Source organism: Salminus brasiliensis, chromosome 5 (genome assembly GCF_030463535.1).
Source record: "Salminus brasiliensis chromosome 5, fSalBra1.hap2, whole genome shotgun sequence".
NCBI lineage: Eukaryota > Metazoa > Chordata > Actinopteri > Characiformes > Bryconidae > Salminus > Salminus brasiliensis.
Window position 1 is genome coordinate 19076307 of NC_132882.1, and position 15207 is coordinate 19091513.

The window sequence follows — 15207 nt, forward strand, 5'->3', positions numbered from 1 at the left end:
ATCCTTCATAATGTGTAAAAATGTAATCACACATCTATTGTCCACTGAATAGAGGAAACATAACCTATAAATTAACAGGGATAAATGACACAAGAACCATTGGTTGGCAGAGCCAGAGCCATGGCTTAACATTCATTTGGCCCCAGGTGATCAGGTCAGTCGATTGCAAAACCCCACCCCAACTATATTCTAAAAACCCTTCACCCTAAAACTCCCTGAAAAACACAGAGGAACATTCTTCACAGAGGAGCATCTCTACCGCCTCTGCTCTTGTCGGACACTAAGATGTAACAACCAGGAATCTGCTTTTTCTTACGAATAACACCATGACTGCATATAGAAAACTACTTCTCCATAAAATCAGTAAATAGAACTGGGTTGTGAATAATCAGTCATTTCTGTTATTTAAAAAAAGGCTACAATAAATACGTTGTCAAAATTCCTGAGCACAAAGCAAATCCATTCCTGAGTGTTACACCATTAACCCCCCCACCCCAAAAAAAGATACATTCTTTTTCTGTTTCTCATTAATATACCTGAGGTAGATCAAAAGCAGCACTGATAGGAACATATATTCATCTTTCCAGTATAATGGTATGATTGGCTTGCGAGCTGCATCCCGCCCTCCTTTGTGTGCACTACTCTCTCATTCGATGGTTTCGGTGGGTGCAGCGAGATGGCTCTGCATCTCTTCCTCTCCCTTCAGAGAAGAAGGCTTTCCCTGAGAGCCTGACGAGGACTGCTGTGCTTTGATTGGGCAGTTGGCAACCATGTGCGCGACACTCTGGCAGAAATGGCACTTTTTCGGCTGAGGAGGCAACTTGCACTCCTTCGCATGATGATCCAAGCCTCCACAATTGTAGCACCTAAAAAAGAAGAATACCAGTCAATCCTAGAAAAGGCACAACATGGCCATTGCTGTCCCACACAAGAATAACATGCTTGTATTATCAACTTGAATCCACAAGAGGGCGATAAGCAACCTAAAAGCCGATGCTACTGTTTTACAATACTTGAAGCTAGGGGTAGGTGGTATGCTAAAAACATTTTTTCACAATATTTGTAAGATCATTTTCATGATCCTTATTGCGGCTACTATATTTGAATATATAGTCAATAGGGTACATAGTTACACAATAGACATAGTGGCCCAATATAGCTGATATAGTCTATAAAATATAAACCTGTGGCAGAATAGGGCTGAGTCCCTGAATCTTTCACCATGGATCTTCAATTTGCCAATACAACCACAACAACCCCAACAAAATCACATTTTAGCAGTTTGTAGTCATTCTACGCATCAGAGGGGGTCACGTTCTAGATGTGAATGACAGATGGGTGGTGGGCCGAATCTGTCACGGCTGCATTGATGTTCATGCAGATGAGGGCGCGTGGGGACACTGGGGGTCTCTGATGCTGCTGCTGGTGGTTTATAGGGGCTGAACTGGGGCGGTGTCCACATGCGTCCACCATCACGGCAGCTTGGGGTGTGGATCAATCACGAAGAGCGCGTGTAGAAAGGCTATGGAGCCCTTTGTCAGGAAAAGCTGCAGTATTGACCTATGAACTATGACCTCTTGCTCCTTCAACCCCCAAACCCCCCTATACCCTAAATGTATGCGGTTTCCATGGCAACAGTGACCCCTGACCCTTCTCGGCACCTACATCTGTTATCAATTAAATGAGCCGCTGTATTTTTCTCTCTCTGCATCCGGCTTGAACAGTTGCCCATGACACATAGAGAATGAAGGGCAAATAAAGAGAGAGCGAGAGTGAGAGAGAGGGGAGAGAGAAATAGACAGAAAGAGAAAAAGGGGGGAAAAGGAGAAAGTAGAAAGAACCCACCATGGCTTCATAATAATAATGCTGACGTTTGCAAATGTGTCTTTCTTTTATTTGCTGCAGTCCTCCTGCTGTCTAGCTTTTTTATCACTAATATGTACACTCAGTGCAGACATTCTTACTTAAATCTTTTCTAGATTGACTCCAGAATTGTAACAAAGAAGCAAACTATGGTCATAGAATTCTGCTTTAACTAAATCACTCAGCAAAACGTAGTATTTAAGCATCGAGGAGGATGAATAATTATGTTAGCCAGCTGCGGCACCTCTTAAAGGGGCAGTTGTATCGAACACAGGCCTCTTGGGACTCTTTGGGGCTGAAACGATTCCTATTCAAACTCTGTCAACACTTTGTCCTTCACTCTAACCAAAACTGACTGACCAGCAGGCCACTTGATACACCTAGCATCTATCAGTATTGATAAATGTGAGATGTCCACTCCAGCAGTCATCACATACTCTAAAGACTACAGGACAACACAGTAGTATCGAATGAATGGTACCGTCAAGCAAAACTAATATGTGAATTCTTTCTTTCTTTCTCTCATTCTGTGGGATATATTCTTGAACCATGTAGGATTTCTAAATGGACCACTATACTCAAAACTCAAAACATTATAAAAGCGAATTGCTGTTGGATACTAAGCAGTTTCTATGTCCTAATCTCTAAAGGACAGCAGTAGAGATGGGGGATGGACATTAGGGCATATCTATTGAGTATAAATGCACTAGTGGCCAGCAATTTTAAACAGTTATTGATCCGGGTCACATGTCAAGCCAGTCCGCGCGACCCTAACCATGACCAGAGGTGGGGGGGTGAGTGAGGGCACAGAGGTGACCAAACCACAGTACATATAAGATTAAAGAGCGAGTCTAGGTTCTCCATTTGTATTGTAATAAAACACAAATGCACACAATTTCACATTTACAAGAGTACACTGTAATTCCTCATTCTAGTCAGCATAACTGTTTAAGACAATGTGCTAAAGCCCACTGTAAAGATGTAGCCTTCAGATCATTCCAGATCAACACTCTTGATCATTAGCTTGATAGAAGTTAATGAATAGTAGAGATTTATGAATTGTTCATGCTTCGTCTGTTAGGTCTACTCACCTGTCTCCTTTAGAGCGGCGTTTCTGGGTGCTCTTGCCTTTGGGTCTCTTCTCACTCCCCACACAGTGAACTCCTCCAGGCCCCGTTACCCGCACAGACTCCAAGCCCTTGGAAGACTTCTTGAAGGTGAACTCCACAGCCTCCCCTTCCTTCAGACTCCGAAAACCCTCCATGTGCAGCTTACTCTGAGAACAAAGGGACAATATGAACATGAAGTACAATTTGAAGTATACATTATAGAGAATGACCACAAGCAGTGATCTCTAGTCTTGGTCTAGGTTTATTCTATTTCCAGATCAACACATTGGTCATTCTGTAATTGTCTTAACAGAATGTAAGAAGAGACCCTGGCTCTTATTTCAGTTAGTCACAAAACAGAGTTCCAACCACAATTAGATTTCATTTTGTTTGCATGATCTGGAAAGTGTTTAATATCTAGCAGTGGATCACTGATGACTACATGCTTTTAGAGACTAAATACTGTGCATAGCACACTTTTTAATCCAACATGATGACAATCTGTCGGGAAAATTCATCAGACCACCACTGCGTTCAGTGAAAAACAGTAAGTAATTCAACCTGTTCTTTTCTTAGAGGAGGAAAGAGAAAACAGACCTGGGCAATTCGGAAATAAAATCACAGATGAATTCATGTTAAAGAGGACATTATCATGTAAATGTCTGAATAGGGCTGTAGAAGCTTCATTTTTGCTACTGAAAAAAGATCTGACGTCTGCATGAACCAAATCTGGTTCCTCTATGGTATTTCTCCAAATAAGTGTAAATGTGTATTTACTGTATTCTTTGAAAGTGAAAGAAAGAGAGAGAGAGTATGAAGAAGAGTGTGTGGTTAGAAAGAGAGAAGATGAGTTGGGATATGTTTCTTTGATTTCCTGCTGGCCATGGTATGCATTCCATACAGCAGCAACTCTCTCTTCATCTCTCTCTCTCTCACTTTCTCTCTCTAGCTCTGTCTCATGCACATACCCTCCCCCAAAACCACACAAGGTTCCCTTAATTCCTAACTCACTGACACACTGACCACTACGGTGGGATGTCTTGCTTGGGGTGGGGGTCCAGGGACATTCCTTAAATGGTTGTTCAACATGAAAGCATGCTGGGATGTTGAGGTGAACTAGAAGACATGCGCCACACCCTGTGATTTCACCTATAGATTGCTTTTACTTTGAATGCACATTAAAGTTATATTTTTAACCCCAGCAAATTTCTACATAATAGCTGGGTGATGGTAGTGATGTTTAATGTGATGTTTAATGTGACCAGAAGATTCATTTAGTGAAGTACAGCAACATATTACATTTCCTAATTTTACATGCATTCGAGAAAATATGGTGTAAATATGTGATATGCAAATGAATACATATTACTAAGAATAACAGTAGTGGTAACGAATCATTGATAATCTGTGATCCGTATGGATCGCCCCCCTCTGGGATGCAGTTTTTACAGTTTTACAGTAATAGTTTCCTCAAAAATACAGGCTGAGCTGTCGTCTGTCACACAAACAAAGTGTGTGGATAAAACAGTTACGGTTTGTAAACACAGCTACACATCTGCTGCGACATCGCTCTGGTGTGTGAGTGAAGAGCAGAGTTATATTAGTGTGAGGAAAGGGAGTCTCATATGGACACGGGCTGAGTATCAAAAGGAAATCTTAACCCGTGATGGACTCCACTACTAACTTTTACAAAATGAAAGAAAAATTATGGAGAATGACTTAACCGCTACATCACAAACAGTATCAAAATAAAAGTCACTAATACAAATAAAGCAGTAACACAAATACAAATTCAAACTGAAAGCTAAAATGAATGAATGAGAAAAGAAAATTATCCAATCTGTGACTCAAAAATCATGTTCTGTTCTAAACCATGAGCTTTGTGATTACACTGTTACACTACTAATAATTAGTATATCAGTTATTACCAATAATACTTGATGATCAATGTAACAGTAGGCCAACTTTAGAAGTATATCCATAGCAAGGTTAACATAGTAGGAGCTTGTGACACTGAGATGGTTTATAGCGGCTGTGAGCCATGGGTCAGGCCAATAATTCAACAGAAGAAAAGAGGTCCTTCCATGCCTATAGACACTACACTCAAAGTAAAGGACATAATCGTTTAAGTCTGTGTTTGAAGTCTCGGTTTCTAAGTATTAAGTGCTCATTTATAATGCATTCAGTGTCCAGAACAATTTACAACATGTGAAAATGGTTCTACACATTTAAACCAAAGGGTTATCTGATTCCAACAAAATGTAGACCTTCCAGTGCTCACACCCACACAACATTAGATCTCTTCTGACTATCACTATGATTTTGTGACTTTTGATGACTTCCAAACAGCATGGTAAACAAAAACAAAGCAGATTGGCTTTAGTGACTGATAAGCCGTCTTCAAGCAAGTTGGGGAAGCGCAGTGAATTTTTTACAACTGTATTTCGGCAGATGCAGTGTCCCCTTTTCAAGAGCATCCATTGTGTGTCAGTCACAGTGACCGTTAACCCATTTCCCCTAACAACCCCCTCCCTAACCCCTTAAATCCACTTCCCTCTGTTGCCACGAGTCATGAGTAATAGCATTTTCTTTTGTAAAAAAAAAAATGTGTCTCAAGAAGGTGAACTGTTTCATTAAAAGCATCTACATGAAACCATCAAGGAATGCCTAATCATAATACCAAAGAGAGAGCCCCAATAATCATTTCAATAGATGATTCTATAACAATATATTTGTGAAAATTAAATTCAAAAGTATGAAGAAATCTAGGAACCCTCATTTTTAAGACACAATGTTAGCACGTCTCTATTCCGCCTGTTATTGTCTATTTTCCACATCTAGTTTCAAAATATATATTGCCACAGCATTGGGAGTCAAACAATCATATATTACATATGTAGATATGAAAATGTTAATTAGAAAAGATATGAAGACATTTTTGTGCGCTTAACCAAAAACTTCTAAACAAGTCAGAAATTCTCACAACCATCAAATCAAACTCTGTATGCTCCAAATCATACTTTAAGGTTCTGAGATGCTACACTTAAAAAATAAAGGTGCCAAAAAGGTTTCTGTGGAGTGAAGCCATCACAGGATCGATTTTGATTCTCTAAAGAACATTTCAATGGATAATGATCTAATAAGTCATCTTTGTGATTGAGATGTTTGTGTGGAAGGAATATTTTTAAACTATAAAAAACATCAATATAATAGAAAATTTCTAAATCAGATGTTTCATAGGGCAGTACATTCATGAGACCCTAGAGAACCTTTTATTTTACTTTTATATTTGGAACCTCACTGCATTGTTGTGTCTTTTTCTCATAAATGAGAAAATGGGGTGTCTACAATTTTGGATCAAATGGAATTAGTTTTAAAAGCATTTGTTTTATACTTATATGGTGCTGAGATTTACCATACTCCTTCAAATGAGCTTTTCTGTTAAGTTGTGACCAGCACCTTTTAGAGTATCTTAGAACTTCACAGTGTTGAGCCCATATCCTTTTGACTTTGGAAGCTTTGGGTGTTTTTGAACCTTTAGTGTGACAGTGCACTTGACTGGTTCAGTCAAGGTTCAGAGGAAATAGACAATGTAGAGAATTCTCAGCCATTCAAAGAACTTTCAAAAACTTTTTAAAAGTACAACATGTGTCTAAATCTATGTGGTGAGTGTAGTCTACACAAACAGACACTTTGAGAAACTGGAGGGGAAGTGGAGAAAGACATCAGAAGATGAGAGGCTTAGAGGACAATGGGAGGGATGGCTCCTCACATAAAGCGGGGGTTGGTCACGGCCGAGGGGAGAGCTTTATTGGGATGCGTCTGCCTTTGTCCCCCTGCACAAAGGCCAGCGGACCCCAGCAGTTAATGTTCTCTGACATACGGCTCCTAATTTAGGGCTGAGGCCCATTACTACGGCTCCTATGGGTCCAGCATGTGGACCACCCTTCTGCTGATGATGACCGGAGCATTGCACTTGGCACCAAAACAACTGACTGCCAGTCAGTTGTAGGAAGCAACTAATTATGTAGTTATGTAGCTTTTTTTCTGGAATTTGTGTCACTTTGCATAAGACTAGACCTTAGCTGGAATGTGTTGCATATTCTTCTATACTTATCTTTAAACTATATGCAGTAACATTTGATTGGATGTACGATAAATTTGTGTTTGGCTTTAATAATAATAGTAATAATGACCTCCAGAAAAAAATGCCCAAAGACTCTGTTTAACTAAATACTCCCCACGACTAGAGGTTTTAGGTACTTATTGTTTTGCTAGGTTTAAAATGAACAAATAATCCTGACAAGCACTAACAAGTACGAACATCTTTGGAAAATTTAATAGATGTGCTAAAAACTTAGGATATCTTAAACACAGAGATATGCTGAGCATCTAGACTGTAGGATGCTTGTATACTCCAAATATATTACCAAAAAATGCTTCATTTAACTGGAATAATCAAGTACGCTAGCAGTCATGGCAAAATAGCTTCACAGCAGGGGATCTTACAGGATTTGGGAGAAATAAAACCACTGTCTCCAAGCATACCTATTAGCTATTAGCATATTGTAGCTTAAGGGGGTGGGGGGAAGGGCCCTGTAAAGACCACAGATAGTCCTCAATGACTTTATAACAGGAACCTGGAGTGAGGAGGACAAGATGAAAAGGTACACTAGATGTGAAACCAAACCATTGTATTATCTTCAAGCTGAAGACGGCAGCGTCTCACACTCATGTGGGAAATGGGAAAGAAAAGGTAACCACCCGCCATTACCATGGGTCATTCCAGGACAACCTGGTTCACTCTGTATTTCCTGTGTCTTTCAAGACCATTTCAACTATCAGCACTTTCACACTTGCGTAGCCTGATAATTTGAGATCTACCTACACTTAATGATTATTCTTTTTTTAGAAATAAACTCACCATCTAAAATTATATACAGTTTTGGAATTACCATTGGAAAACACAGGGCTGTTAGACACCACATTTTAAAAATGTAAAGATAATTCTCAGGAGCAAATATGAGCTGTAGAGCTGTAAAGTAGGGATAAAAGGGATTAAACTGAATTTTGGAGGGAAACACACCTGATGAACAAACACATCTACTGGACCTTCTAGAGGCTCGCCTTCCCGGGTGTTCATGGACAGGAACCCAAACCCCATCCGTACATTATACCACTTGCAAACACCGACGCCGTTGTAGGACTGGGAGTCTTCCTCAAGACTTGGTCCCTCTTCCTCCTCAGTTTTTCCGCAGCCTCCTGCAAAACAGGCGGGGAGCATTAACAAGACTCTAGATGACAAATTTCCAGTTGATTACGAGCCCATTTAGGAAAATCCAAAATATCAAGTACATTACAGCAGTATAATAATTAGCCTAGCGAGCGGTCAACGCTCCAAGTCAATGGAAATCATCTGTTTAAAAGTAAATAATTGAATCGAGCGAAACTAATTTTAATAAATTTCTATAATTATTACCCAGCATCTGAACCACATTTCCAAGCAGTCGATGCATTTTTTTCCGTTTTAAATTTTAATTTCATTACCCGTAAATACGAGTGTGCTCGAGTGTAAAGTTTAACAGGAGAAAAAGTGAAAGTAAAATAATTTAGAGGCAAATTAGGTAAAACTAACCGCAAATCTCCAACATAACACACAGGATAAATCTGTGGCACGTTTGTACTGAAGTAGTCTAATTTGAATCTTGCAGATGTTACGGCTCGTTAAACGGCACGTTGTTACTCTTTTTTTATTATTCTCTTTTTGGCTACATATATCTCGATTTTTTTTATATACAGTTAATCAGGTCCACGCATCCCAAACAGTATCTCCTTTTTTCACCACCTCACCTTGAAAGTCCTGGTGTGAAATGGATCCCATCTTCAGTCAAATGAAAGTCTGCTGTTGTGCGTGTACTCCTCTTAACCAACGTGGCCCCTCTACACACTCAGACCCAATCTTGAAGAAAACAAAGGAAGGCTCGACGCGGTTCGACCCCAGTAGTAAAAAAGTGGGAGGGTCAGGGGGAAAGATTTGGAGAAGAACCCCTAAAACCTGCCACAGTGCTGGGAAACCCAACCCCCAGCCATCCTCTGCCGCGGACCAACACCTTGAGAAAGGTTACCTCTGTGAAACCCCCATACCCCCCACCCCCAACTACCACACACATGCAGGCTTACCCTCTGCCATGCCTCTTCTCGGCTGTAGACTGGAGGTGAAGCTCCTTCTCTCTGTGTGTGATTTTTTTACACTGCAGCAGGCGCTGGGTCTGCCTCGTAAAACCCGTGCGGCTCTGCTCTCCAGGTGATTCCTGTGAAGGACTGTGGGTCTGAGGGTCTGTGGTCACACTGAGCTACTACGCATCTCCGACCCCCCATGTATGTGGTTCAGGTCAAGTCCACGTGATTGGCCCTTTCCTCTGTGCTCCTGATAAACAGTACATTCCGCAGGGGAATGGCCTCTCTCTCTCTCTCTCTCTCTCTCTCTCTCTCTCTCTCTCTCTCTCTCTTCCACCCCCCCGTCTCTCTCACATACACGGGACCCCCCTCCCCAACACCACCGCCGCTCTAAAGTCAGTACTGTAGTACTAAAATTGTTATTAATTATATAAAGATACAAGAACAAATAATAACAATAATCATTTATTTCCAATACAATATATGTCACAAAATATGTCCTGGCCTGTATTTTTTTAACTTTACTTTGTTTCATAATGATTGGACATATATTAATTCTCCAAAATAAACTGGAATAAAAGATTTCTTTGACTTTCAAAGTTAATGATGAATTTGCCTCCTGTAAAGTTGCCGACATCGACGACTTGGATGTGTTTCAAATGAGTATATGATTGACATCTGAAATTCCCTGAATACTGACTACATTTCAATACAAATCCCGCCCCAATGAAAACAAAGCGATATATTATTGATATTATAAACCCAAGGAAAATCATTATCTTAATGCAGATGCAAACAGAGCTGGCCTGAAGCAGACAGATCTACGGATGAATAAGTTTAACCAGCTGTAGTTTTGAGAGTTAAGAGTGAGTGTGAACACTGTGAATATGCGAGTCGGCGATACTGCGAGTCTGGGTGTTAAATTATTGATTGAGTGAAACAGAAACCGATCAATGACTTGGAGGTGATCAGTCATGTAATTCTGCTGCTGTCGCAGTGCGCAGTGCTGCTGAACACTGCAAATTCACTGCAACAGGACTGTTTGAGTGTGCCAAAAATAACTTCATATAATAATAATATAGTTCTGTACAATATGATCTATAGTATGATCTATAGTAAAAAAAAAAAAAAACACACTCAAATAACATCAACACTATTGCAGTAGAAATAACATTAATTGTGTTGTTATTTTGCAGCAGAATTTACTGTTGGACTCCTGCAATGTAGAGATGTAGTGTAAATATAGTGTAAATGCAGAGCTATACTTTTAGACAGGCTGTAATTGTACGTTGGTCTGGTTTCTAACAAACACCGTGTTTTCTAGAATGCAAAACACTGCCCGTGGGAGAAGAGGAACACACAGTGAAGGTAGAGGGACAGTTTAGTGCAGTAAAAGTGGAAAACAGTGACATCTTATTTTCACTCCTCTGTGGGTCTTCTGTACCGGATCAATGAGATTAAATATTTATTATATAAGATGCTCATAAAGGAGTGAAGTTACAGTCAGAAAGAGCACACACGGAACTTTCACAGGCAATAGTCTGTCAGGGCTTTCAGACCCAATGGAAGAGGACCCCGCCCTCTGCTGGGAGGGTGAGTACCCTTACACATAGACGACCACACACACACAGAAAGAGAGAAAGAGAGAAAGGAAGAGAGTGTGAGTCCAATGCCAAGGTGCTGAGTTGTCAGACTGGATTGATATGTCTGGGTTTGGCTCAATCGTTTCATTGCCTGGTGCTGTTTTTTGTTTTTGGGTTTTATATAATTTTGTATGATAATTGAAACGATTTCATACAAACATATTTACACTACTGGTACAGGTCTCAAGAAGGTGCTCAGAGTCTAGGATGAAAAAACTCAGCCTATGCAGATATTGACATTTTGTTGTATAAAAAACTAATTTCATCCATTTAATTACATCATAAAACATGTATCGTTTATATACATATATCTATTTTTAACTGAATCAAAAACTAAAATGGATGGAAAGAAATATGATAACTGTTCACAAATGTACTGCCAAGTTTCGATAGTCTCTTAAATTGAAAGAAGTGCTGAAATCAGCTTCAATAAGAGCCAGAGCTTATGATGAACAGAAGAAACGGTTCATTTTTAGGTTTTCTGTTTTAATGTATGTGACTATATTACATTACAATATAATCTACAATATTTACACATTCATTCATTTTTTAGTTCGAGCTGATAAAGCAGTTTACCACTCTCTGTAGTCGTGTCCGAAGAGACGAAAACAAAAGTGATCGGAACAACAGTGTTCGGTCATCTCCTGCTGAGTCAGCCTAATGACCATCCTGTGACTGACCGACCTCCTTCAATCCGCCTCTATTTCACCTAATGCGATTTATTAAATTAAGGTAATTCAATTAAAAATTAAATAAAAACGAAAACCTGAAGAAGAGTTTGAGAATGTTATATTTCATAACGTGGAGAATTGTGTGCAATATTATACACTCACAGATCAGCTCCGATTAAACACATCACGAGTCCGAGTGATCTGTGGGGGGGTTGAACTGTTATTCCGACCTCAGGTTATTTAGTAGGATGAATAGTGTAAGTCTAGGCTACATGATAAATCAGTGGGACTGTGCAGCTCTTTTGTGTTCTGGAGGTGCTCTGCATTGTCAGTTTTTTTTAACCTAGATATAAAGCAGAAAATGAAAGATTGTCGAGGAGCTATTATCACTGAAAACGGGTGAGGGAAACATGGTCAGACGATTTAGGTGTGAATGTGTAAACTGGACCATTAACATCCCCTGTTCTGCTAATTTAAGCCTCAATGTGTTAAACAGCATAACAGTATGTGGTAATAGATGGATTTATTCAGTTCTCTAAACTCATTTATTATAAGTACTTTTGAGGGGAATACATTAAATAAGCATTCAATAAGTAAAAAAAACTGTTAATAAATGTAAATAAATTTCAAATATGAATCATTATGTAGCAGAATTTCATTATTTTAATGTACTACTTAATACTAGCTTAATTTTTTAAATCGTACCCATTGTTTATATGTATATATTATTTAAAAATATATAAATTTATTTCCCTTTTAAGAGCAACAGTTATTTATATAGATAACTGTGTATTGAAATATTTACAGTTAAGATTTACTAAAAGTAAAATAAAATAATAATAAAACAAACAAAAAAAAACATTACTGCAAAGTAAGAAAAGTTCTGACTCAGTCTAAACTGTAGATATGTGTAATAATACTTATATGATAATACCAACTATATATAATCATACCACATTTTTTTTCTTCGTGCATTGTGCAGAAGTCAGAAAATGACAGGGACAACCATTTACCTGAAAGCTACCCATCAATGCTACCAATCTAAAAGCATTAAATATGCTCAAACTGTGACTAAATCTAATTTCTATTGTCATTAAGCAAAACTCAAGCTTAGCCAAGCTTGGCATTGACCATTCCAATCACCAACCAACCCCCCAGTAACATGGAGATACTGAGATAAGGAGGAATGATCTAATCGCTTACTTGTTTGTGCCTTGTACGATTGTTGTAATATGTTGGAACATCAAATCATCACAAAGCCTTTCCAGAAAAGTATTTGTCTAAGTAGAAAGGATAAGATGTATATATAAATAAAATTGTATCTGAATATGTTGGAATAAGATTATATCATATGTACCTCACTGTGTTGTCAGTCTTATCCACACTCTAAGTGAGTTTTTGAGCCACAGAGGAAACACGTTTGGTTCCCTAAAAACTATATTTGTAATTGAGATGTGTGGGTGTGATGAAGCTTTACGTTTGTAAAGAATCAAGTGAAGTTTCTTTACACCTTTAAGAAGTTCTTTAACCTAGGGTTAAATCTTTATTACAAACACAGTGAGTAATAAGAACCTTTAAGTGGCAAACAACATTTAAAACCAAGTCAAGATTCCTTAGACTTTCAAAGAGATCTCTGTTACAAACATGGGAACCAAAAACAATTCTTCTGATTTATTACTCAAAGAACCCTTTAAAACACCTACATTTTCAAGAATGCAGCTAATAAACAGAATATTTGACATATTATATATTTAGACATTTTTGTTTGAAATGGGATAAACCAACATTCATGATTTAATTACATCTAAAAAAAAACTTTTAAATAATGTTTTGTAATAAACAAATAATAAAATACAGATTTGTAGATAAAGTATAAATAGACATGTTCCAAATAAGCAGTATTTTTTCTATAAGACAAAGACACAAATTCAAACTAAATAGAAAATACACTGCTCTAAAGGGCACTTTTTTACAAACATGGTTGTATTTGGGAATGAAAATAATTATTTATTGCATTTATAAAGAACCCTTTGTTGCACATTTATTTTTTCAGAGTGTAAAACACCAGTATTGTAGTCAGAAAAAGTTGTACTGTATGACAACGACAATAAAACAATAAATACAATCAGCTACTTGTTTGATTTCCAGATGGATAGCAGACCAGGTCTACAGGTAAGTGAGGATAGCAGCCGGTTCCCTTCCCCCTTCAAATGCCAAACAATCAATATTAAATCTGCATGCCAATTGATCAAGTCATTGTTTCCAAGGTGATGCAACCAGGCAGCACCCAGTCAATAAGCTTTAGCTCCAATGAACACACACACGCACACACACACACACACACACACACACACACACACACACACACACACACACACACACACACAATACAACAGCAATTACTAGTAATTGTGTTTTTGTATGGAATCTTTGTATGAATCATGTCTTTGTGGGACAAGTAGAAGACATTACAATATTAAGATACTTCTCCAATATTTCTGTAGCAACAAGATAGATCACCTATTTGTAGAACTATGGCAAATATGACCTGTCCACACTGTTGTGTTGGTTTCAGAACATATCCCATTTTTGCAATGTGCAAAACTCCTTTCCCGAATACTGAATCACACCAGTGTATCAAAGTTCCACAAATCAACACTGAATATTAAGGAATTAGTTAATAAGTTAATAAGACCTGGCATATTCTACAATTCAGTGTATTAAGGATCACATGATATGTTTGTTGGGCATTTAGTGCACAATATACACATGGGGTATAGGCCTGCTTGATGAGCCACCGGGCAGGGTGGAATGCCAGTGTGGAAAGATGTGTATATAACTAGTTGCTGCCATATTTAGTAACAGCATTGCAAAATATAGATCATTTAGAGCAGTAGGCAGGGGTAGCAGAAGGGGGTAGGAGTGAAGTGTTAAGTATCCATTTTCCATTGAGCACTGCACTCTAGTGGCCATATTGTTTACTGCAAAGTATGAGTTATTTTTTGCAATGTCCAAACACTGCAGACCACAATCGGAGAGAGCTTTGGCTAATGGCTTGTTTTAGATCATCGAAGCTAGTCCTTGATTGTCAAAATGGGTTAAAAGCTGTTCATCCATGCAAAAGTTTCCGTACACTGGTAAGACAACTGGTTGACCAGCATAGTGTAGATTTTCTTTTGAGCTTGAAGGACTTGTGGGCCTTTCAGCACGACCAACAAGCTGGTTGTTGATTATGGTTAGATCTTTCTGGTTTGGTCTTTCCGGTTAACCAGTGTGATCCTGCTGGTTGACTAACTTGGTCATGTTGGTCCTACTGGCCAACCACCTTGGTCATGCTGGCCAACCAAGCTCAATCACTAACCTGGTCAGATTGTTCACTCTGGTAAGCTCAGCCAAACCATCAAACTGAAATAAAAACACTATGCTGGCCAAGAGCTAAGCTGGTCAACCAGCTGAAGATTGCCAGGCTAGCAGGAAAAAACATTAAATATAGAGTATCTCTATACATCCTCAACTAAAGCTGACTTTGTCAAAAGCAACTACCACATATAGCTTTTGAATTAAAATAGTAGAATTTTATTCTTTAATAATTTTGTGGGTGGTTCTGAAGAAACCTAAGATACATTTTAGAAGTATATGAAGTAATTGCCCATTTAAATAAAATTACTGTTTATATTTGACATGAAATAGAAAAAGTAATAACTGGTTTTGAATGCTTTTAGGATTGTTTAGCCTGGAATGGAA

At 38.5% G+C, this 15207-nt stretch overlaps 1 protein-coding gene across 1 annotated transcript; it reads right to left on the reverse strand.

Annotated features, from left to right (window-relative positions):
* Positions 1-646: 646 nt before the first annotated feature.
* Positions 647-9162, reverse strand: lin28aa (lin-28 homolog Aa). The gene is made up of 4 exons (XM_072678813.1): positions 9153-9162; positions 8059-8234; positions 2955-3139; positions 647-866 (listed from the first exon to the last, which is right to left on the reverse strand). The coding sequence occupies exons 1-4, from the start codon at positions 9160-9162 to the stop codon at positions 647-649; spliced, it is 591 nt and encodes a 196-aa protein (XP_072534914.1).
* Between the last annotated feature and the right edge of the window lie 6045 nt (positions 9163-15207).

Bases quoted from the DNA above. Each gene is read 5' to 3' on its own strand.
- lin28aa (XM_072678813.1), bottom strand. The intron at 3,140-8,058 runs GTGTGTTTCCCT...CTTTGTTCTCAG, and splicing joins TAGATGTGTTTGTTCATCAG to AGTAAGCTGCACATGGAGGG. The intron at 867-2,954 runs GTGAGTAGACCT...CTTCTTTTTTAG, and splicing joins CGCCGCTCTAAAGGAGACAG to GTGCTACAATTGTGGAGGCT.